Below are 22,667 nucleotides of genomic sequence, written 5' to 3' on the forward strand. Positions count from 1 at the left end.
TCCTGTTTCTCATTCTGCTTATTAAAAATGAGATCAAATTTTTTTCCTTATTAAGAGTTATGTCTGCAACTTCCTCTCATGATTCAGCATAACACTAACAGTTATATACAAAGAGAAAGAGAAAAAATAAAGCAAATGTATCAAAATGTTAACAACTGGTGAATCTATTACAGGTGTAGGGTATATAAGTACTTATATGCCTATTACAACTCCTCCATTGGTTTGAAAATTTTTAAAACAAAAAGTTGAGGGAATGTAGCTAGTTTAGTAGTTTCTTATAAAGTCAAACATACACTTATCACATAACCAGTGCTCTTAGATAAATACCCAAGAGAAATGAAAATAGGACCTATATACAAATGTTTATTGCAATTTTATTAATGACTGCTAAAAATGAGGACGGGGGTATCCATCAACTAGTGAAAAGATAATGGATATATGGTACATCCATACAGTGGGATACTACTCAGCAGTAAAATAAATGAATTATTGATTGTGCAGCAACATGGGTGAATCTCAGAAGCACTATACTAAGTGAAAAGTCAGACACAGAAAGCAGACTTTATTATTTCACTTAAATGACGTTCTGGAAAAGGAAAAACTACATGGAGAAAAATCACACAGTGGTTGCCAGGGGATAGGTGTAGAATAAGGAAATTGACTATAAAGGGAGAACAAGGTAACTTTTTGGGGTTCTAAAATACTCTATATTTTGAGCATGGTGGTGGTTACACACACATACATTTGTCAGAGTTATTAGAAATGTATACATAAAAATGATGACTTTTCTACATGTAAATTATACCTCAGTAAACCTAATTTTAACAAAGAGTCAAAGGAAAACAATTTTTATTCAGTAGATTATTTTACTAGCTCTATTAAGATTAAAGGTCTCAAATCAGATTGTGTTTACTAAATGTTTTTTCTGACATGGTAAAATAGAGAGCTTTCAAACATAAAATGAGATTTGTCTTTGTTGATAAGATGTACTTGTAGACCTTTAGACTAGTGTTGGTTTCAAAATTTGTGAAACGTTGTTTGAGATTATGGTTGGCAAATTTTTTTGTAAAGATCCAAATTATAAATATTTCAGGCTTTGCAGGCCGTATCACTGTCACAACTACTCAGTTCTGCCATTGTAGCAAGAAAGTAACTGTAGATGATATGTAAACAAATAGGTGTGACTATATTCCAATAAGGCTTTCTTTGTAAAACAGGTATTGCAGACTATACTTTGTTGATCCCTGTTTTAGGTAATTGCAGAAAGTCATGAAACAGTGATTAAAGCAAAAATTGATACTGGCTCAAAAAAAATTCCTTAAAATATACCAATTTTCTTATTAGGAATTAAACATGGGCCAGCGATGTTCAGATACTAGAGGAATTGTCTTTGAAGATGTGAAAGTGCCTAAAGAAAATGTTTTAATTGGTGACGGAGCTGGTTTCAAAATTGCAATGGGAGCTTTTGATAAAACCAGACCTATAGTAAGTAATATAAGTTGACAATCCTTATAGGATCTTTTATTTATTACATTAAATAAGTAGTTTTACTTTAAAATTGTATGTTTAGTGTGTTTCTCTTTTTAATATCTGCTTATTTTTTTAAGGGTATAGGAGAAATACTGTTACTTTTCTTTTTTTTTTTTTTTTTTTTTTGAGACAGAGTCACACTCTGTAACCAGGCTGGAGTGCAGTGGTGCAATCTCAGCTCATTGCAACCTTTGCGTCCTGGGTTCAAGAGATTCTCCTGCCTCAGCCTCATGAGTAGCTGGGACTATAGGCACCTGCCACACTGCCCAGCTAATTTTTGTATTTTTAGTAGAGATAGGGTTTCATCATATTGGCCAGGATGGTCTCGATCTCTTGACCTCGGCCTCCCAAAGTGCTGGAATTACAGGTGGGAGTCACTGCGCCTGACCATATTGTTACTTTTCTTAATTTTTTAAATAATTCTTCAACTTTTCTTACTATCCATTATAGAAATTATTTTAGCAACTGCAAAATTACTGTAGTTGGTGCTAGATTTGGAGAGGCAGTCCACCCTAAATGTGATCATCCTGTTAATATGTACTCACTTTCTGTTTTCACTCATTAAGAATATTTCCCCTAGTAATGTTTCTCTTGTTAAACAAAAGGAATGATTTTCTTCTAGAGTATGATATTATGCCTAACAAATGCCTCTTACTACCTTTAATTAACAAACAATATAAACTTACATGCCTATTCCCCGCTTCCCACCAGTTTCTTGTTGCTGTACATCACCTTCTCTTTGTACATTCCCTAACTTAGACACTTAGGTAGATATTATGTGTTTTAAAGATAACATGAACTTTTGCTTTGTAATATGTTAAAATGCTAGGTATCTTCTGGTGCTGTTGGATTAGCACAAAGAGCTTTGGATGAAGCTACCAAGTATGCCCTGGAAAGGAAAACTTTTGGAAAGTTACTTATAGAGGTAATTTTAATACTGCTTGCTTTGTTCAAATGTAAAGACACTCATTATCATTTAATATTTAGAAATTATTTTTAAACCACAAACTAATCAATTTCTACTTTGATAGCAGGAAGATAATGTGGTTTTATCAAGATGAGTTTCAAAGACAAATTTCTTTTTAGATTGTGCCACTAACTATTGGTTACTTCTGTATCTGACACTGTGCTATGTGTTTTGTTTGTTTGTTTGTTTGTTTTGAGATGGAGTCTCGCTCTGTTGCTCAGGCTGGAGTGCAGTGGCACAATATCAGTTCACCACAACCTCCGCCTCCCGAGTTCAAGCAATTCTCCTGCCTCAGCCTCTCGAGTAGCGGGAACTACAGGTGTGCACCACTATGCCTGGCTAATTTTTGTATTTTTAGTAGAGATGGGGTTTCACTATGTTGACCAGGCTGGTCTCGATCCACCCACCTCAGCCTCCCAAAGTGCTGGGATTACAGGAATGAGCCACCAGGCCCGGCCTTGTGCTATGCATTTTAAATACATTTTCTAATTCTCAACTGCCTCAACCCCCGAATTGCTGGGACTACAGACACACACCACCACACCCAGCTAATTTTGGTATTTTTAGTAGAGACAGGGTTCCCTTATGTTGGCCGGACTGGTGTTGAACTCCTGGCCTCAAGTGATCTGCCTGCCTCGGCCTCCCAAAGTGCTAGGATTACAGGCCTGAACCCCTACACCTGTCCTATGTTATACTCTTAATTCTGTTACTTCCCATCTCTTCTCGAGTGTCAGATAATTTTAGTACTATAAAGAGTTGTGTCTTCCATGAATTTCCAGGGTAATTCTTAAGTCTTATCCCTTCAAATATTGATGCCCCCCCATTATCTGTATTCTCTCCTGCAACTCACTATGAGTTGTATAGTGAACCTCCTATTTCTTTCTCTGTTTTTTGTTTTGTTTTGTTTTGTTTTGTTGTTGTTTTTTTTTGAGACAGTGTCTTGGTTGCCCAAATGTGAGTGCAATGGTACAGTCATGGCTCATTGCAGCTTCTCAGGATCAAGCAATCCTCTCACTTCAGCCTCCTAAATAACTGGAACTATAGGGGCACACCATCATGCCTGCCTAATCTTTTTATTTTTGTAGAGATGGGGTCTCACTGTGTTGCCCAGGCTGGTCTCAAACACCTGAGCTCAAGCAATCCTTCCACCTCGGCCCCTCATGAGCCTCCTATTCCTATCTCCATTTGTCAGTGGTTCTCTAACTATCTGTCGTGAAAGACCAGTTTGTTTTAATTTCCAGTTAATATGGACCATTATTTTTGTAAAATATAAGAATGTCACAACAATATTAAATTGCTGTAAAAGTTTCTAAATGCTTATTCTCATCTTCTGTACCATCAACCAGTAACAGTTTGTGAATCGGCACTGTGGACAAACTTGTATTAGCACTGCTCTGTGTCCCTTAACCTTAGTTTCGTAATTTATCTTTCTGCACTATATTCTAGGTAATTTTTTCAGATCTGCTTTCTAGTTCTCTTATCTTGTGCCTAATCTATTTAATCTATCTATTGATTTTTTTATTAATGACTACTTTTCATTTCCAGATGTTATATTTGTTTTTTTCCATTATACCTTCTTTTCAACATGGTACCACCTGTTCCTTTTTTGTCATTAATCATGTAAAAATTCTTCATTTATAATCAATTTCAGATTTTTTTGTTATCTTCAATTCTTAAGGTGCTACTCTTTCAAGGTGTATTGTGTCTCCTAACTCTTTTATGGTCAGTTATTTTGCTTTTATTTTTTATTTGTAAACAACTTATCTGCAGGAAGTACTGTATTTCTCAGAGCATTATAGAAGCATATTAGAAACTGGCTTTTGTACTTTTTTGGCACTTTTTTGGCACTTTTATTAGGTACTCCAGAGATTTCACCATTCTAAGAGCTGTTATTTTACATTCATTTCTCGACTTGGGGACTCCTGTATCACAGAGGCCATGTACATTGATCCCACACATTGAGAAACTCCCTACATTCCAGTCTGGGCAACAGCGTGAGACCCTGTCTCAAAACAACAACAGTAACAAAAGACCTTTTTTTTCTTGTTATTTTTTTAACCCTCCTGGGCAAGAGAAGTACAAGGGGTTGGAGAATTCCCTTTCCTAGCTAAAGGACACTGTAACAGACGGGACCTGGAAAATCGGGACACTCCCACCCTAATACTGTGCTGTACCAACAGGCTTAGCAAATAACACACCAGGAGATTATACACCACACCTAGCTCGGAGGGTCCCACACCCACAGAGCCTCGCTTACTGCTAGCCCAGCAGTCTGAGATCGAACTGCAAGGTGGCAGCAAGGCTGGGGAAGGGGAATCCGCCATTGCTGAGGCTTGAGTAGGTAAAAAAGTGGCCAAGAAGTGTGAACTGGGTTGAGCCCACTGCAGCTTTGGGAGGCCTGCCTGTCTCTGTCGACTCCCCTCTGGGGGCAGGGCATAGCTGAAAAAAAGGCAGCAGAAACTTCTGCAGACTTTAATGTCCCTGTCTGACAGCTTGGAAGAGAGTAGTGGTCCTCCCAGCATGGAGTTTGAGATCTGAGAACAGACAAATGGCCTCCTCAAGTGGGTCCCTGACCCCCGAGTAGCCCAACTGGGAGAGACCTCCGCCAACTGACACCTCATACAGCCGGGTGCCCCTCCAAGACGAAGCTTCCACATGAATGATGAGGCAGCAACATTTGCCGTTCTGCAGTATTTGCAGTTCTGCAGCCTCCGCTGGTGATACCCAGGCAAACAGGGTCTGGAGTGGACCTCCAGCAAACTCCAACAGACCTGCAACTGAGGGTCCTGACTGTTAGAAGGAAAACTAACAAACAAAAAGGACATCCACACCAAAACCCCATCTGTATGTCACCATCATCAAAGACCAAAGTTAGATAAAAGCCCAAAGATGGGGAGAAACCAGAGCAGAAAAGCTGAAAAGTAAAAATCAGAGCACCTCTTCTCCAATGGAACGCGGCTCCTCACCAGCAACAGAACAAAGCTGGACAGAGAATGACTTAGACGAATTGAGAGAAGAAAGCTTCAGACAATCGGTAATAACAGACTTCTCCAAGCTAAAGGAGGATGTTCGAACCCATCGCAAAGAAGCTAAAAACCTTGAAAAAAGATTAGATGAATGGCTAACTAGAATAAACAACGTAGAAAAGACCTTAAATGATCTGATGGAGCTGAAAACCATGGCACGAGAAGTACGTGATGCATGCATAAGCTTCAGTAGCCGATTTGATCAAGTGAAAGAAAGGGTATCAGTGATTGAAGATCAAATGAATGAAATGAAGCAAGAAGAGAAGTTTAGAGAAAAAGAGTAAAAAGAAATGAACAAAGCCTCCAAGAAATGTAAGACTATGTAAAAAGACCAAATCTACGTCTGGTTGGTGTACCTGAAAGTGATGGGGAGAATGGAACCAAGTTGGAAAACACTCTTCAAGATATTATCCAGGAGAACTTCCCCAACCTAGCAAGGCAGGCCAACATTCAAATTCAGAAAATTCAGAGAATGTCACAAAGATACTCCTCGAGAAGAGCAGCCCCAAGACACATAATTGTCAGATTCGCCAAAGTTGAAATGAAGGAAAAAATGTTAAGTGCAGCCAGAGAGAAAGGTCGGGTTGCCCACAAAGGGAAGCCCATCAGACTAACAGTGGGTCTCTCAGCAGAAACCCTATAAGCTAGAAGAGAGTGGGGGCCAGTAGTCAACATTCTTAAAGAATTTTTCAACCCAGAATTTCATAGCCAGCCAAACTAAGCTTCATAAGTGAAGGAGAAATAAAATTCTTTACAGACAAGCAAATGCTAAGAGATTTTGTCACCACCAGGCCTGCCTTACAAGAGCTCCTGAAGGGAGAACTAAACATGGAAAGGAACAAACGCACCAGCCATTGCAAAAGCATGCCAAATTTTAAAGACCATCGATGCTAGGAATAAACTGCATCAACTAGTGGGCAAAATAACCAACTAACATCATAATGACGGGATCAAATTCACACATAACAATATTAACCTTAAATGTAAATGGGATAAATATTCCAGTTAAAAGACACACACTGGCAAATTGGATAAAGAGTCAAGAACCATCAGTGTGCTGTATTCAGAAGACCCATCTCACGTGCAGAGACACACATAGGCTCAAAATAAAGGGATGGAGGAATATCTACCAATCAAATGGAAAACAAACAAAAAAAGCAGAGGCTGCAATCCTAGTCTCTGATAAAACAGACTTTAAACCAACAAAGATCAAAAGAGGCAAGGCCATTACATAATGGTAAGGGGATCAATTCAATAAGAGCTAACTATCCTAAATATATATGCACCCAATACAGGAGCACCCAGATTCATAAAGCAAGTCCTTAGAGACCTACAAAGAGACTTAGACTCCCACACTATAATAATGGGAGATTTTAACACCCCATTGTCAACATTAGATCAACAAGACAGAAAGTTAACAAAGATATCCAGGAATTGAACTCAGCTCTGCAACAAGAGGACGTAATAGACATCTACAGAACTCTCCATGCCAAATCAACAGAATATACATTCTTCTCAGCACCACATCACACTTATTCCAAAATTGAGCACGTAGTTGGAAGTAAAGCACTCCTCAGCAAATGTAAAACAACAGAAATTATAACAAACTGTCTCTCAGACCACAGCGCAAGCAAACTAGAACTCAAGATTAAGAAACTCACTCAAAACCGCTCAACTACAAGGAAACTGAACAACCTGCTCCTGAATGACTACTGGGTACATAATGAAATGAAGGCAGAAATAAAGGTGTTCTTTGAAACCAATGAGAACAAAGACACAACATACCAGAATCTCTGGGACACATTTAAAGCAGTGTGTAGAGGGAAATATATAGCACTAAATGCCCACAAGAGAAAGGAGGAAAGATCTAAAATTGACACTCTAACATCACAATTAAAAGAATTAGAGAAGCAAGAGCAGACACATTCAAAAACTAGCAGAAGGCAAGAAATAACTAAGATCAGAGCAGAACTAAAGGAGATAGAGACACAAAAAACCCTTCAAAAAATCAATGAATCCAAGAGCTGTTTTTTTAAAGATCAGCAAAATTGATAGACCGCTAGCAAGACTAATACAGAAGAAAAGAGAGAAGAATCAAATAGAGAAGAATCAAAAATCAATAAAAAAAGATAAAGATCACCACCAATCCCACATAAATACAAACTACCATCAGAGAACACCACAAACACCTCTATGCAAATAAACTAGAAAATCTACAAGAAATTGATAAATTCCTGGACACATACACCCTCCCAAAACGAAACCAGGAAGAAGTTGAATCCCTGAATAGACAAATAACCGGCTGTGAAATTGAGGCAATAATTAAGAGCCTACCAACCACAAAAAGTCCAGGACCAGACGGATTCACAGCCGAATTCTACCAGAGGTACAAAGAGGAGCTGGTACCATTCCTTCTGAAACTATTCCAATCAACAGAAAAAGAGAGAATCCTCCCTCACTCATTTTATGAGGCCAGCGTCATCCTCATAGCAAAGTCTGGCAGAGACACAACAAAAAAAAAAGAATTTTAGACCAATCCCTGATGAACATCGATGCAAAAATCCTCAATAAAATACTGGCAAACCAAATCCAGCAGCACATCAAAAAGCTTATCCACCATGATCAAGTTTGCTTCATCCCTGGGATGCAGGCTGGTTCAACATACGCAAATCAATAAAGGTAATCCATCCTATAAACAGAACCAAAGACAAAAATCACATGATTATCTCAATAGATACCGAAAAGGTCTTCGAAAAAATTCAACAGCCCTTCATACTAAAAACTCTCAATAAACTAGGTATTGATGTGATGTATCTCAAAATAATAAGAGCTATTTATGACAGACCCACAGCCAAAATCATACTGAATGGGCAAAAACTGGAAGCATTCCCTTTGAAAACTGGCACAAGACAGGGATGCCCTCTCTCACCACTCCTATTCAACATAGTGTTGGAAGTTCTGACCGGGGCAATCAGGCAGGAGAAAGAAATAAAGGGTATTCAATTAGGAAAAGAGGAAGTCAAATTGTCCCTGTTTCCAGATGACATGAGGGTATGTAAAATATGACCTCTAACACTGATCCTGCCCTTCTTTTTCAAAGTTATTATCACTACCCAACATTCTGTCATATCAGTATTTGTTTATTGTCTCCCCTCACAGTCTCACTAGAATGTAAGCTCCATATGAGCAGGAAATGTATGTTTTTAGAAACCTTTCTACTCCTAGCACTTAGATGTCTTATGCTGTGAACTTCTATTTTATTCATAAAACAAACAGTGATTGAATACCTACTCTATTAAATACTAATAATCAGATGATTTCCCTGTTCCAGGCACTATTCCGGGTGCTTAACATGTATTAACTCTAATCTTCATAATACTCTGGAATAGGTACTGTTATTTCCATTTATCGCATGCAAAATGATTAGGCCCATCTAATAAATTATGGAACTAAGATTTGAACCAAAGTAGTCACTTGTATCAGGAAAAACTCTCTCAAACCATGTTTTTCTTCTGTTCTCAACACCACAAAAATGATCAACACAGAAGAAGACTTCTATGACCAAAGATGTGGGAGGATATCCCACACACACCAAGCAACAGACACTAGCTGGGTATCCTCTGACTTAGTTCCAACACTATGTACCCAGAGATAGCATCAGATCCCACAGGCTTAATCTCACAAGACTGCCCCTTCTTTTCCCCCAGTTGCAAGTCCTGGCCTCCAGAACTTCTGGCTGACTGGCTTCAAGTTGGGGTTCCCATGACCCCGTCTGTGAATTCCAGTAATTTGCTAAAGCAGCTCACAGAACTCAGGGAAACACATTTACCAGTTTATTAGGAAGGATATCTAATTTTTTTATTTTAATTTTATTTTATTTTTAATTTTTTTTTCAGACAGAGTCTCACTCTTGTTGCCCAGGCTAGAGTGCAATGGCATGATCTCAGCTCACTGCAGTCTCTGCCTCCTGGGTTCAATTGATTCTTCTGCCTCAGCCTCCCAAGTAGCTGGCATTACAGGCACCTGCCACCATGCCTGGCCAATTTTTTATTTTTATTTTTAGTAGAGACAGGGTTTCACCATGTTGGCCAGGCTGGTCTCAAACTCCTGACCTCAGGTGATCTGCCCACCTTGGCCCCCCAAAGTGCTGGGATTACAGGTGTGAGCTACCACACTCAGCCAGGAAGGATATTTTAAAGGATACAGATGAAGGAAGATGCATATGGCTTCCATGCCCTCCCTGGGAATCTCACCCTATAGGAACCTCTGGAAGTTCTCCAAACCATGTCCTCTTGAGAGGTGAAGCCAGCTGGACTTCCTGGGTCCAATGGAGACTTAGAGGACTTTTTTGTCTAGCTAGAGGATTATAAACACACCAATCAACACTCTGTAAAAATGCACCAATCAGCACTCTGTGTCTAGCTAAAGGATTGTAAACACACCAATCAGCACTCTATAAAAATGCACCAATCAGTGCTCTGTGTCTAGCTAAAGGATTGTAAATGCCCCAGTCAGCACTCTGTGTCTAGCTAAAGGATTGTAAACACACCAATCAGCACTCTGTAAAAATGCACCAATCAGCGCTCTGTGTCTAGGTAAAGGATTATAAATTCACCAGTCAGCACTCTGTAAAATGGACCAGTCAGCAGGATGTCGGCTGGGACAAATAAGGGAATAAAAGCTGGCCACCCCAGCCAGCAGTGGCAACCTGCTCCAGTCCTCTTCCATGCTGTGGAAGCTTTGTTCTTTCACTCTTCACAATAAATCTTGCTGCTGCTTACCCTTTGAGTCTGCACCACCTTTAAGAGCTGTAACACTTGCCACGAAGGTCCGCGGCTTCATTCTTGAAGTCAGCAAGACCACGAACCCACTGGAAGAAAGAAACTCTGGACACATCTGAAGGAACAAACTCCAGACACACCATCTTTAAGAGCTGTAACACTCACCGTGAAGGTCTGCAGCTTCATTCTTGAAGTCAGCGAGACCAAGAACCCACTGGAAGGAACCAACTCTGGACACATTCTTGGGTGTTCATGGAGGCTTCATTACATAGTCATGATCAATTAAACCATTGGTCATTGATGATTTAACTTGACCTTTAGCCCCTCTCCCCTCCCTGGAGGTTGTGGGGGTGGGGCTGAAGGTCCTAACCCTCTAATCCTGCCATCGTCTTTGCAGTGACCAGCACCATGCTGAACCTATCAGACAATAGACAGCACTTTGGAGATCCCAAGGAATTTAGGAGTTGTATGCCAGGAAACGGGAACATATTTCCATCCTATAACGTATCTTGACCATATAACTAACTCATAGAGCACTTACTATCCCTTATTGAAAGTATTTATTTTATGTCTTCTATTCAATTCTGAGCCTGTAGAGTCTAAGAAGCATCTTTTAGTTGTCCTTTCCTCTGTCTTGGTATCTGATACAATGCCACATGATTTTGCTCTATCTGTAGCAACTTTTTTTTTTTTTTTTTTTTTGAGATGGAGTTTCACTTTTGTTGCCCAAGCTGGAGTGCAATGGTGTGATCTCGGCTCACCACAACCTCCACCTCCCAGGTTTAAGCAATTCTTCTGCCTCAGCCTCCTGAGTAGCTGGTATTACAGGCATGCGCCACCATGCCTGGCTAATTTTGTATTTTTAGTAGAGACGGGGTTTCTCCATATTGATCAGGCTGATCTCAAACTCCCAACCTCAGGTGATCCGCCCACCTCAGCCTCTCAAAGTGCTGTGATTACAGGTGTGAGCCACCGCACCCAGCCAGCAAATTTCTTTTAAAAAGTCCTAGCAGAGGCCGGGCATGGTGACTCACACCTGTAATCCTAGCATTTTGGGGGGCCGAAGTGGGTGGATCCCTTGAGCCCAGGAGTTTGAGAACAGTGTGGGCAACATAGGGAGACCAGGTGTCTATTTAAAAAAAAAAAAAAAAAAAAAAAAGGCCGGTTGTGGTGGCTCAGGCCTGTAATCCTAGCGCTTTGGGAGGCTGAGGCGGGTGGATCACCTGTGATCAGGAGTTTGAGACCAGCCTGGCCAACATGGTGAAACCCTGTCTCTACTAAAAATACAAAAAAAAAAAAAAAAAATTAGCCGGGCGTGGTGGCACATGCCCAGCTACTCGGGAGGCTGAGGCAGGAAAATCGCTTGAACCTGGGGGTCGGAGGTTGCAGTGTGCCGATATCGCACCACTTCACTCCAGCCTGAGCGACAGAGTGAAACTCAGTCTTGGGAAGAAAAAAAAAAAAAAGTGCCAGCTAAAAAGTCCCAGCTACTCTGGGGGCTGAGGCGGGAGGGTCGTTGAGGCTGCAGTGATCTTAGATCATGCCATTGCATTCCAGCCTGGATGACAAAGTGAGACCCTGTCTCAAAAAAAAAAAAAAAAAATAGGCAAACTGAAATTGAAGGACATTTTACATAAAATAACCAATCAACATTCTTCAGAAGTGCAAAGACATAAAAGGTAAGAAAGGATTGAGGAATTGTAATAGCCTGGGAAAGAATAAGAAGAAATAACTAAATTCAATGTATACTGGTGGAAAAAGAACATTAGTAGAAAACTTGACCAGATTTAAGGCTTATAGTTTAGTTGTTAATACTATACCAGTATTTCAAAAGAAATAACTAAATTCAATGTGTAATGATGAAAAGAAAAAGAATGTTAGAAAACTTGACCAGATTTGAGTAAGGCTTATAGTTTAGTTAATACTATACCAGTGTTAATGTCCTGTTCTCAATCATGGCACTATGGTTTGGTAATATGTTAACATTAGAGGAAGCTGGGTGTAACTTCTATAAACCTAAAATTAGTTAATGAAAAGGTTTTTTTTTTTGTTTTTGTTTTTGTTTTTTTTTTAAAAAAAAAAGAAAGGTCAGGCGCAGTGACTCACACCTATAATCTCAGTACTTTGGGAGGCCTAAGTAGGAGGATTGCTTGAGGCTAGGAGTTGCAGACCAGCCTGGGCAACATAGCAAGACCTCGTCACTATAAAAATAAAAAAGCCCCAGGAAAAAACCTTTTTCTCAATAAATATCCTTTAACTTTTTTCTTTTTAATTCTAGCACCAAGCGATATCATTTATGCTGGCTGAAATGGCAATGAAAGTTGAACTAGCTAGAATGAGTTACCAGAGAGCAGCTTGGGAGGTTGATTCTGGTCGTCGAAATACCTATTATGCTTCTATTGCAAAGGCATTTGCTGGAGATATTGCAAATCAGTTAGCTACTGATGCTGTGCAGATATTTGGAGGCAATGGATTTAATACAGAATATCCTGTAGAAAAACTAATGAGGGATGCCAAGATCTATCAGGTAAGGTTAAAGATGATTTTTTTGGTTTGCAAGGGAGAGAGAATATTCATAAATGACAAAGTAGATTTCTGATTATTTAGAAATTTTATGTCCCTAGTAGCAATAAATGACTGTCATATATGGCTGTGAGCCAGTTTTTGGAATTAATTAATAGAAAGAAGAATGTTATTTGTGATTAAGTATAAGTCTGAAGAGAGAATAGGCTAAAAAAACAAATGGTGCAGACATGTATATTATGTTTGGATTAGATTTCTTTGAGTTTTAACATCTTAGCTAATTGTGTCCCAAACTTTTCTCTCCAAAAAGTATGCATGTCATTTAAAATTAATTATTTTGATTTGAATCTTGCCTGACAACTATTTAATTTATTGTAACTATACTTGGAGTCAAAAACCAACATGAGGAGACAGTGATGTAGATGAATTCCAAATTAAATTAGTAGTCAAAAAAACTTAGAAGGAATTTAGTAAAAGGAAATATAAATGTGCATGTTCTCTACATGTGGCTTAAGTAATTACTTAATAATTATCACATTCTTGCTCCTCGGTGTCTCTGCCCTTGCTCCCCCTACACCTAGCAAATTATTTGACTCATCCGGTCATTTGAAATATTGAGTTCGAATCAGAAGGCTAGAGTGAGAAGGAATGTTAGACATAGTGTGGCCTCTCCATGTAGACATGAAAAACCTGAGGTCCAGAATTTGTGCCTTATCCAAAGTGGCAGGTTTATGTGTTGATACTCTTCCTCTCCTAGAGCCTTTAATTATAATTATTACTATTATTATCATCAACCGTTTAGATTTTCTCTGCCATCTGAGAAGCTGAACTAATGAATGGCTAAAGTTAGAAGTTTAGAATGGAAATAAGGTCTGACTCTTGAAATCCTCCCAGCATCTTTTTCTTTAGCAACTCTGTTCCATAGGCAGTGGGAGAAAAAAAAATTTAAGAATAAAAGACTTAAGGAGACAGCTAGCTAAGTACAGTTCAGAAAAGTTGGACAAATATTTTGGCCATAATGAACTTCAGTTTTCCCAAATTTTCTGAAATGTAAATATATTTTCTTTTTTCTATGTTTTGAATACTTTTCTCCAAAATTTTGATACATGACTTTTTATAATAAACCAATCTTCAGAGAATTCCGTATTTTCAGACTTTCACAAAATCAGATTTTGGAATCTATAGCTACAGACTCTATATGTGTTTTGATTCAGTTTTATATTACAATGCAGCTTATACTACTATCTAAAATGTTGAATAAATCAAAGTATGTACTAAAGATATTTAACCTACACTTATATTTTTTTGCAGATTTATGAAGGTACTTCACAAATTCAAAGACTTATTATAGCCCGTGAACACATTGGCAAGTATAAAAATTAAAAAAATTACTGTAGAAACATTGAATAACTAGAACATAATCCACTGTTTCAGCTCCAGAAAAGAGAAAGGGCTTTAACATTTTTTCCAGTGAAAATAAAAATAAATCCTCTTATATTAAATCTAAGCAACTGCTTATTATTAGTAGTTTATACTTTTGCTTAACTCTGTTATGTCTCTTAAGCAGGTTTGGTTTTTATTAAAATGATGTGTTTTCTTTAGTACTACTTTACTTGAATTACATTAACTTAGAAAAGTACATATGTTTTGTTATTTTGATCTCTTAAGATTAATGTCCCAGAAATTTCTTGGAATTTTATTTTTGTAATGACAGAAAAGTGGGCTTAGAAAGTATTCAAGATGTTACAAAATTTACATTTAGAAAATTTTTTGGTATTTGAATACTATCAACTTGTCAGTGACTTTGCAGACTTAATGATATTATTAAAGTTCTTTTTACTGCAGTTTGGAAAGCATTTGCTTTCAGTTTGGCACAGAAACAGTTAAAATTTTGACATTCATATTCTCCTAATTTACAGCTACAAGAACTTTCTTGAAAATCTTAATTATGAACCCATATTTCACTTACCTTATTTAAAATAAATCAATGAAGCTTGCCTTAAATTATTTTTATATGACTGTTGGTCTCTAGGTAGCCTTTGGTCTATTGTACACAATCTCATTTCATATGTTTGCATTTTGGCAAAGAACTTAATAAAATTGTTCAGTGCTTATTATCATACCTTTCTGTATTTTTTCCAGGAAATTTCATTACTTCATGTAATAGTCTATATTTTGTGTATTTACTATGATGAAAAAAAGTGAAGTTCTAATTTTGAATTGAATAAAGTTACCTGTTCATTTTTTATTAATTATATTTTTAAAGACCTCAGAAAATATAAATATGAAATAATATAAGAACTCAAATCTCTGAATTTAATATTTGTTTTTAATTCTCAATATCAAATACTGCTAAACTGGTATTATTAAAGTTATACTAAATGGAGTGCTTTCTGACATCATATCTCATTCTCCATTTCTCTGACATCAACCGTGTCCTACATTTTAATTCTGTTCTGACACTATGCAGCTGAATTAGGCTCAATCCCATAAAACTGCCCTCACTTCAGAGGCCAGTCACAAGTCCTGAGTCCCCAAGCTACCCATACTCTGTCCAACATGGCTGGAAATTCAAGTATTCCCATGACCCTGCCCTCAGGTTTGATAATTTGCCAGAATAGCTCACAGAACTCAGGAAAACACTTTACTTACATTTACCTGTTTATATCATAAAGGGTACAACTAGGAACAATTAATGAAGAGGTACATACGGAAAGGTATGGAGGGAGAGGGGAGATGCAGAGCTTCCATGCCTTCTTCCAACTTATTACCTTCCCTGCATGTCTCTGTATTCCTCAACTTGGAAGCTCCCCAACTCTCATTCAATAGTTTCCATCGAGCTCAATCTCCAGTCCTTCACTTCTCCCTAGAGGTCCAAGGTGAAAGCTGGAAGTTCCCAACTGTATTAGTCTCCTAGGGCTGTCATAACAAAACTAGAGACTTGGTGTCTTAAATAAATTTATTTTCTCACAGTTCTGGAAGCTAGAATTTCAAGATCAAGGTGCCATTTGGGTTGTTTCTAGTGAGGCCTCTCTTCCTGTCTTATAGACTACCACCTTCTGTGTCCTTACATATCCTCTTCTCTGTGCATCATGAAGGGTTGGGTTAGGGGGAGCTCCTGTGTCTTTTTCTCCTCTTCTAAGGACACTAGCCCTGTGAGATTAGAGCCCTAAGCTCGCGACGTTAATTAACTCCCTAAAAGATCCTATCTTCAAGTACAATCACATTTGTACTTCATACAAATGTGTGAAGTTTCAACACAGAAATTTTGGAAGGACACAATTCAGTCCATAACATTACCCTCTAATGACTTAGTCCTTCTGGTGACCAGATTCTTCCTGAGATTATCTAGGAGCCCCACCCTAAATCATCTCATATGCCAAATTCAGGTATGATTGAAAAGGTTTCTAAGGAATAACAGAAGATACTCCAAGCACTCAAGAAATTCCAAGGGTTTTAGGAGTTCTGTGCCAGGAACTGGGGACAAAGACCAAACATTTCTTATACCACACTGAATTACCAAAATAAAAATCTAATCTTTTACAAATATAAAATATTTAAATGACATTTCCTTCATGCTCAATGATGAAATTTTATTTAAATGATACAACTTGAGATTGGTAAGGAAATTTAGAGAATTCTTAATTGCTATTATGTAGAAATGAGAAATTAAATAGAATGTATATATTTCAAATGCACATTTGAATTTGCAATACAGAGGCGCAACCATTTCTAAACATAAAGCTTCTAGACATGGGCTGGGCGTAGTGGCTCGTGCCTATAATCCCAACATTTTGGGAGGCTGAGGTGGGAGGATCACTGAGGCCAGGAATTTGAGGCTTCAGTGAACTGTGATGGCACCATTTATACTTTATCCTGGGTGACAGAGTGAGACCCTGTCTAAAAAGAAAAAAAGGGCCAGATGCGATGGCTCATGCCTGTAATGCCAGCACTTTGGGAGGCTGAGGTGGGTGGAGCACAAGGTCAGGAGTTTGAGACCAGCCTGACCAACATAGTGAAACCCCGTCTCTACTAAAAATACAAAAAATTAGCTGGGCATGGTGGTGGGCACCTGTACTTCCAGCTACTTAGGAGGCTGAGGCAGAAGAATCACTTGAACCTGGGAGGCCGAGGTTGCAGTGAGCTGAGATCATGCCATTGCACTCTAGCCTGGGCAACAAGAGTGAAACTCCATCAAAAAAGGAAGGAAGGAAGGGAGAGAGGGAGGGAGGGAGGAAAAAGAAAAGGTTTCTACACAAGATATAAATGTACTCCAAAGCATTATGATGAGATTACAGTATCCTTGCTAACAAAGATTAAGCACTTACGTAATTTTGTACCATTTAAGCCTTTTTAGTCACAAGTAACAAATGAATTTAAGCTACTTTAAGCAAATATGTATTTTAAGTATGTGGAAATGACTCATAGATCTGAAAGGCAGAAATGGAGTCAGTCTCAGGAAGAGACTAAAACCAGAATAGTCAGTCCTCAGGAATCCATGAAATATATGTAGTCTTTTGCTAACTCTCCACTTCTGTCATATTTTATTCATTGTTGCTCTATAGCCTAACTGTCTCTGCTTCTTTGATCCCACGATAGAATCAGACTTCACTGTAGCATATTTCTATTTTGGATTGACCACCACATTTATAAGCTTGCTGAGTAGGGCCATTACAAGAAGGAGGGTAGGTACAGTCATGGACTACAAACGTGACTGTTAGCTGCCTCCATTAGTGAATTGATGGTTCCTAGAGAAAGCATAGTTTTACATGTGATCTGGTAGTTTTACCAAATTTTAATGAATGTTTAAGGAATCTACCAGAGTCATCAATTTGCACAGAGGGAGAAGAATTATTCAGTGACTCCTCTGGATAAAAAAAAAAAATCGTCATTGATATGACTTCTAGAATTACAGCCATTAATTTGAATACATTATCAAATAGTACAAAGGGTCTTTGGAGATTAAAGATTAAATTCCACTGGCAACAGTGTTTTTTCTTAATATGTGAAAGACTATATTTAACTCAATGGATAAGGGAACTAGTACGAAGTTAAAACTGGTATAAGGGAGAATTTGAAGAGCAGATAATAGGCAGTAATAAATGCTTAAAAGAATTTGCTAGGCTGGGTGCAGTGGCTCATGCCTGTAATTCCAGCACTTTGGGAGGCTGAGGTGGGCGGATCACCTGAGATGGGGAGTTCAAGACCAGCCTGACCAACATGGAGAAACCCTGTCTCTACTAAAAATACAAAATTAGCTGGGCATGGTGGTGCATGCCTGCAATCCCGGCTACTCGGGAGGCTGAGACAGGAGAATCACTTGAACCTGGGAGGCGGAGGTTGTGGTGAGCTGAGATTGTGCCATTGCACTCCAGCCTGGGCAACAAGAGCAAAACTCCGTCTAAAAAAAAAAGAATTTGCTAGTAGATTAACCATATCCTATAGGGCAGGGGTCCCCAACTCCCAGACCACAAACCAGTAGCAGTCTCTGGGCCATTAGGAACTGTGCTGCACAGCAGGAGGTGAGTGTTAGGCGAGTGAGCATTACTGCCTGAGCTCCACCTCCTGTCAAATCAGTGGCAACATTAGATTCTCATAGGAGCATGAACCCTATTGTGAACTGCACACGTGAGGGATCTAGGTTTCGTGCTTCTATGAGAATCTAATGCCTAATGATTGAGAACATTTTTATCCCCAAACCATCTCCCCCCCCCCCCCCCCCCCCCACCTTCTGAGTCTGTGGAAAAATTATCTTCCACAAAACCAGTCCCTGGTGCCAAAAAGGTTGGGGACCACTGGTATAGGGCAATAAAACCTAATGGGACCATCTTTTTTACAGAGCAGAAATTAGTTGTAGTTCAGGTTCAGTTGCATTACTTTCCATTTTTTTTACAATTTAACATCTACATTTACAATTGTATAACAGTCTATCCAATAAAAAGACAATGGTACATAGCCCATCAGATAATATGCAGAGGATCCATTAGATAATACCTAGCACACCACTAAAGGGATACCCAATAATTTATTGTATCCTTTTTCAAGGCTTTGACAGTGTTTCTTAACAGTCTCTTCCTTTTCATCAAAATGAATTTGCCACAAGTATTCCTGATCAGTAAAAAGCAAATTTCATTAGGTTTATCTGGATTATTTGCCTAGGTACAGCAAGAGTGTTCATTAGTCACGTAGATCTCCTCAAATTTACTTTGAAAATCCAGAACCATACAGTACTGAACAAATTACTAAGGCCACAGGATTAACTTCTGTCTGAAATTTTTCATCAGAAACCTCAAATTGAACTTTTAAAAGCCTCCATAGCTTGACATCCCAAGGCTGGGGAACCAAATCCAAGAAACTCTCCACTAGATTTCTCCTGTAGTACCTAAGAACTTGGGTGAATCTCTCTCCTTAACATCTTCAAAATTTGCTAGGGTTCCTGACCTGCTGAGCATTGCTCTTCCTTACCACTGACAAGACAAACATTTAAGCCAGGCACTTTGCCAGTGTTATTGAGACAGCTTTGTAGGCATTGATTCTACATATAGTCAACTTGTTTTCTAATAACAGGCTTATCATAACTGATTAAATTAGAATTATTTTCAAAAAGGACACTCTAGGTATGGCCCTCATGACCTAATCAATTATCCTGGTAAAAAGGAGGTCAGATTCCTTTTGAATATTGCTATGAAATAAAAGGAGATTCAGCACATTCCTGAATTCTGAGGCCTTAGAATCACATGCCATTTAAAAATGTCAGGGCTGGGCACAGTGGTTTATGCCTGTAATCCCAGCACTTTGGGAGGCTAAGGTGGGAGGATTGCTTGAGTCTAGGAGTTCAAGACTAGCCTGGGCAAGATACTGAGACCTCATCTCTACAAAAAATTAGAAAATTAACTAGATGTGGAGATGCACACCTGTGGTCCCAGCTACATAGGGGGCTGAGTCAGGAAGATCCCTTGGACCTAGGAAGTCAAGGCTGCAATGATCCATGTTCACACCACTACACCCTAACCTGGGTGACAGAGCAAGACCCTGTTGCAAAAAAAAAAAAAAGAAAATTTTAGTTTACAAAAGCGGAGTACACGAAATTGAAATCAATAGCTTATGAAGAATTTTAAAGGGCTTCCTCATATACCATAAAAATAGAACACTACATCAACAATATTCCAATAAATTAATAACCATGATTAAATTTCTCTCATCAGTTCATTCAGTCCTGTGTAATTATTCTGCTGGAAATTGGGTTGGTGGACTGCTTTTATGAATCAGTCTGTTTCCAGAAGAGAGTCCTAGAAATGCAGACTCAGTTCACTGCTATGGCTTGAAAGTTGTCTAAGCTATATCTGCTCAGAAGCCTGTACCCATGAATCTATTTTTTGAAGAATTTATCAGTAGTCCAAAGCACCTGGTTCTTTCCATGAGGCTCTAAGACTGCCCTTTCTTGAAAACACAAATTTGGCTTCTAGTTTATAGCAGAGCCCTTGAGCAAGCATCAGAGTAGCACAGAAATTCTGTGTACATGGCCAAAGCTAAATGGTGTTTGATAAGGTTTGGCTCTGTGTCCCCACCCAAATCTCATCTTGAATTGTAATCCTGGGGGTGATTTCCCCCATAGTAGTCTCATGATAGTGAGTTCTCACAAGATCTGACAGTTTTATAAGGGGCTCTTACCCCTTCGCTCTCTCCTCTTTCCTGACACCATGTGAAGAAGGTCTTCTTTCCCCTTCATCTTCCAGCATCATTGAAAGTCTCCTGAGGACTCCCCAGTCGTGGAACTGTGAGTCAATTAAGCCTCTTTCCTTTATATATTACCCAGTTGCAGGTATTTCTTTATAGCTGTGTGAAAATGGACTAATACAGTGTTAATTATTCAATATCAGAAAGAAAGAATACAATTCTTTATTATAGCATAGCTACTACATTTCTTTGGAGGGGGATCATTTTTATTTGAATAAATGTAATAGAATATTCAGTGAAAAGTAATCCTTTCTTAAAGGATTGGGTGGTAGACAGAATTTACTTTTCACTGAATATTTTCCTGTTAGGCAGCTGCTTTTCGTAATTCTGTGCATTCACAGATATATTTTTTTTCCTTTGTTTCCCACATAAATAGCGTACTGTATGGTTTGTTGCTTTCATTTTATGTCTGTTTTCACTTGGTATATTTTAAAGACCTTTCCATATATGTAGAGTTTCTTCATTCTCTTTAATAGCTGTATAATGAATATACCATAGTTTATTTAACCTTTTGATGGTCAATTAACTTTGTTTGTTTGTTTGTTTGATTTTTGAAATGCAGTCTTGCTTTGTCACCTAGGCTGGAGTACAGTGGTGTGATCTCGGATCTCAGCTCACTGCAACCTCTACCTCCTGGGTTCAAGCGATTCTCCTGTCTGAGCCTCTCAAGTAGCTGGGATTATAGGCGTGTGCCACCACGCCCAGCTAATTTTTGTTTTTTTTTAGTGGAGACGGGGTTTCGCCATGTTGGCCAGACTGGTCTCAAACTCCTGACCTCAGGTAATCTGCCTGCCTCAGCCTCCCAAAGTGCTGGGATTACAGGTGTGAGCCACTGGGCCCGGCCAATTAAATTTTTTAAATCTTCTACTATTACAAAGACCGCTCCTGTGGTTATTCTTGCACATAAGTCACTTCACAACCAAGGAGGTATATTCATAGGATAAATACCTAGGAATACAATTTTCAAATGTAGTTCAGGAATTGGGCTGGGGGCGGTGGCTCACATTTGTAATTCCAGCACTTTGGGAGGCTGAGGCGGGAGGATGGAGGATTGCTTGGGCCCAGGAGTTTAAGACCAGCCTGGGCAACACAGGAAGACCCTACTTCTTAAAAAAAAATAATAAATAAAAATAACTGGGCTGTTGTTGATGCACGGTATGTTGATGCACACCTTTGGTCCCAGTTCTCTGGAGACCGAGGATGATCTCTTGAGCCCGGGAGGATGAGTCTGCAGAGAGTCCTGATCCCATCACTGCATTCCAGCCTGGAGAACAGAGTGAGATCCTGTCTCAAAAATAATAATAAAAAATTTAAAACTGAATTGTTAGAATGTATGCTTCCTACATATATTTCTATTTTGCTTACCACTGTACCCCCAGAACTTAGAATAATATTAGCATATTCTAGGCATTCAATACATATTAGTTGAATGAATTTATACAGTAGGAAGTGAGGTTTATTTTTCATTCCTTCAGCAGTTATTAACAATCTGAATAATGTTACTTTTTGGCTCTAATGCTTACATTATTCTTATATCAAGCATTGCCTTTCCCAGGATATCTTATCAATCCCTGTGTCCCTCTGTTTTCCCCTCTACCACAACTCTCTCCCATCTGATTTACAGGCACATTTTCCATAGCATACTAAGCTTGCCTTTGTCAGAGAATTTGACACAGATTATTTACCAACTATCTTTCCCACTAGGCTCCTTCAGGGTAGAAGCATTTCTTATAGGGCCAGCTATGTAGCACATGCTTAATACTTAATGCTTATGTTTACATAATGTAAATTTAGATGATTATCACTCTGTTGCTTTTGTCAGAGCAAATGCAAATGTTCTCCAGAAAAACAAAAACACTTTCCAATTAGACCCTAATATGAGCTGACAACGAAAAATCTTCAAAATAAATAAAGAACCAATCAGCATGAAATAAAGTCAACTGAAAATTAAAAATAACACATTTAGGACCTTGATATGGTTTGGATCTGTGTCCCCACCCAAATCTCATGTTCAACTGTAATCCCAATGTTGAAGACGTGGCTGGTGGGAGGTGACTGGATCATGGGAATGGTTTCTAATGGTTTAACGCCATCCCTCTGAAC

General features: G+C 38.7%; 1 protein-coding gene across 7 annotated transcripts in view; it reads left to right on the forward strand.

The window, feature by feature from the left end:
* The window catches only part of ACADM (acyl-CoA dehydrogenase medium chain), a 41,177-nt gene extending 26,228 nt beyond the window's left edge, over positions 1-14,949 (forward strand). For all 7 annotated transcript variants that reach the window (XM_025385082.1, XM_025385075.1, XM_025385092.1 and 4 more), the window contains 4 exons: positions 1,345-1,485; positions 2,360-2,455; positions 12,583-12,831; positions 14,139-14,949. In XM_025385082.1, the coding sequence (XP_025240867.1) occupies positions 1,345-1,485; positions 2,360-2,455; positions 12,583-12,831; positions 14,139-14,210 (558 nt within the window). In that variant the 3' untranslated portion in view covers positions 14,211-14,949. The remainder of the gene's footprint in view (positions 1-1,344; positions 1,486-2,359; positions 2,456-12,582; positions 12,832-14,138) is intronic.
* Positions 14,950-22,667: the final 7,718 nt, after the last annotated feature.

Source organism: Theropithecus gelada, chromosome 1 (assembly GCF_003255815.1).
Source record: "Theropithecus gelada isolate Dixy chromosome 1, Tgel_1.0, whole genome shotgun sequence".
Taxonomy (NCBI): domain Eukaryota; kingdom Metazoa; phylum Chordata; class Mammalia; order Primates; family Cercopithecidae; genus Theropithecus; species Theropithecus gelada.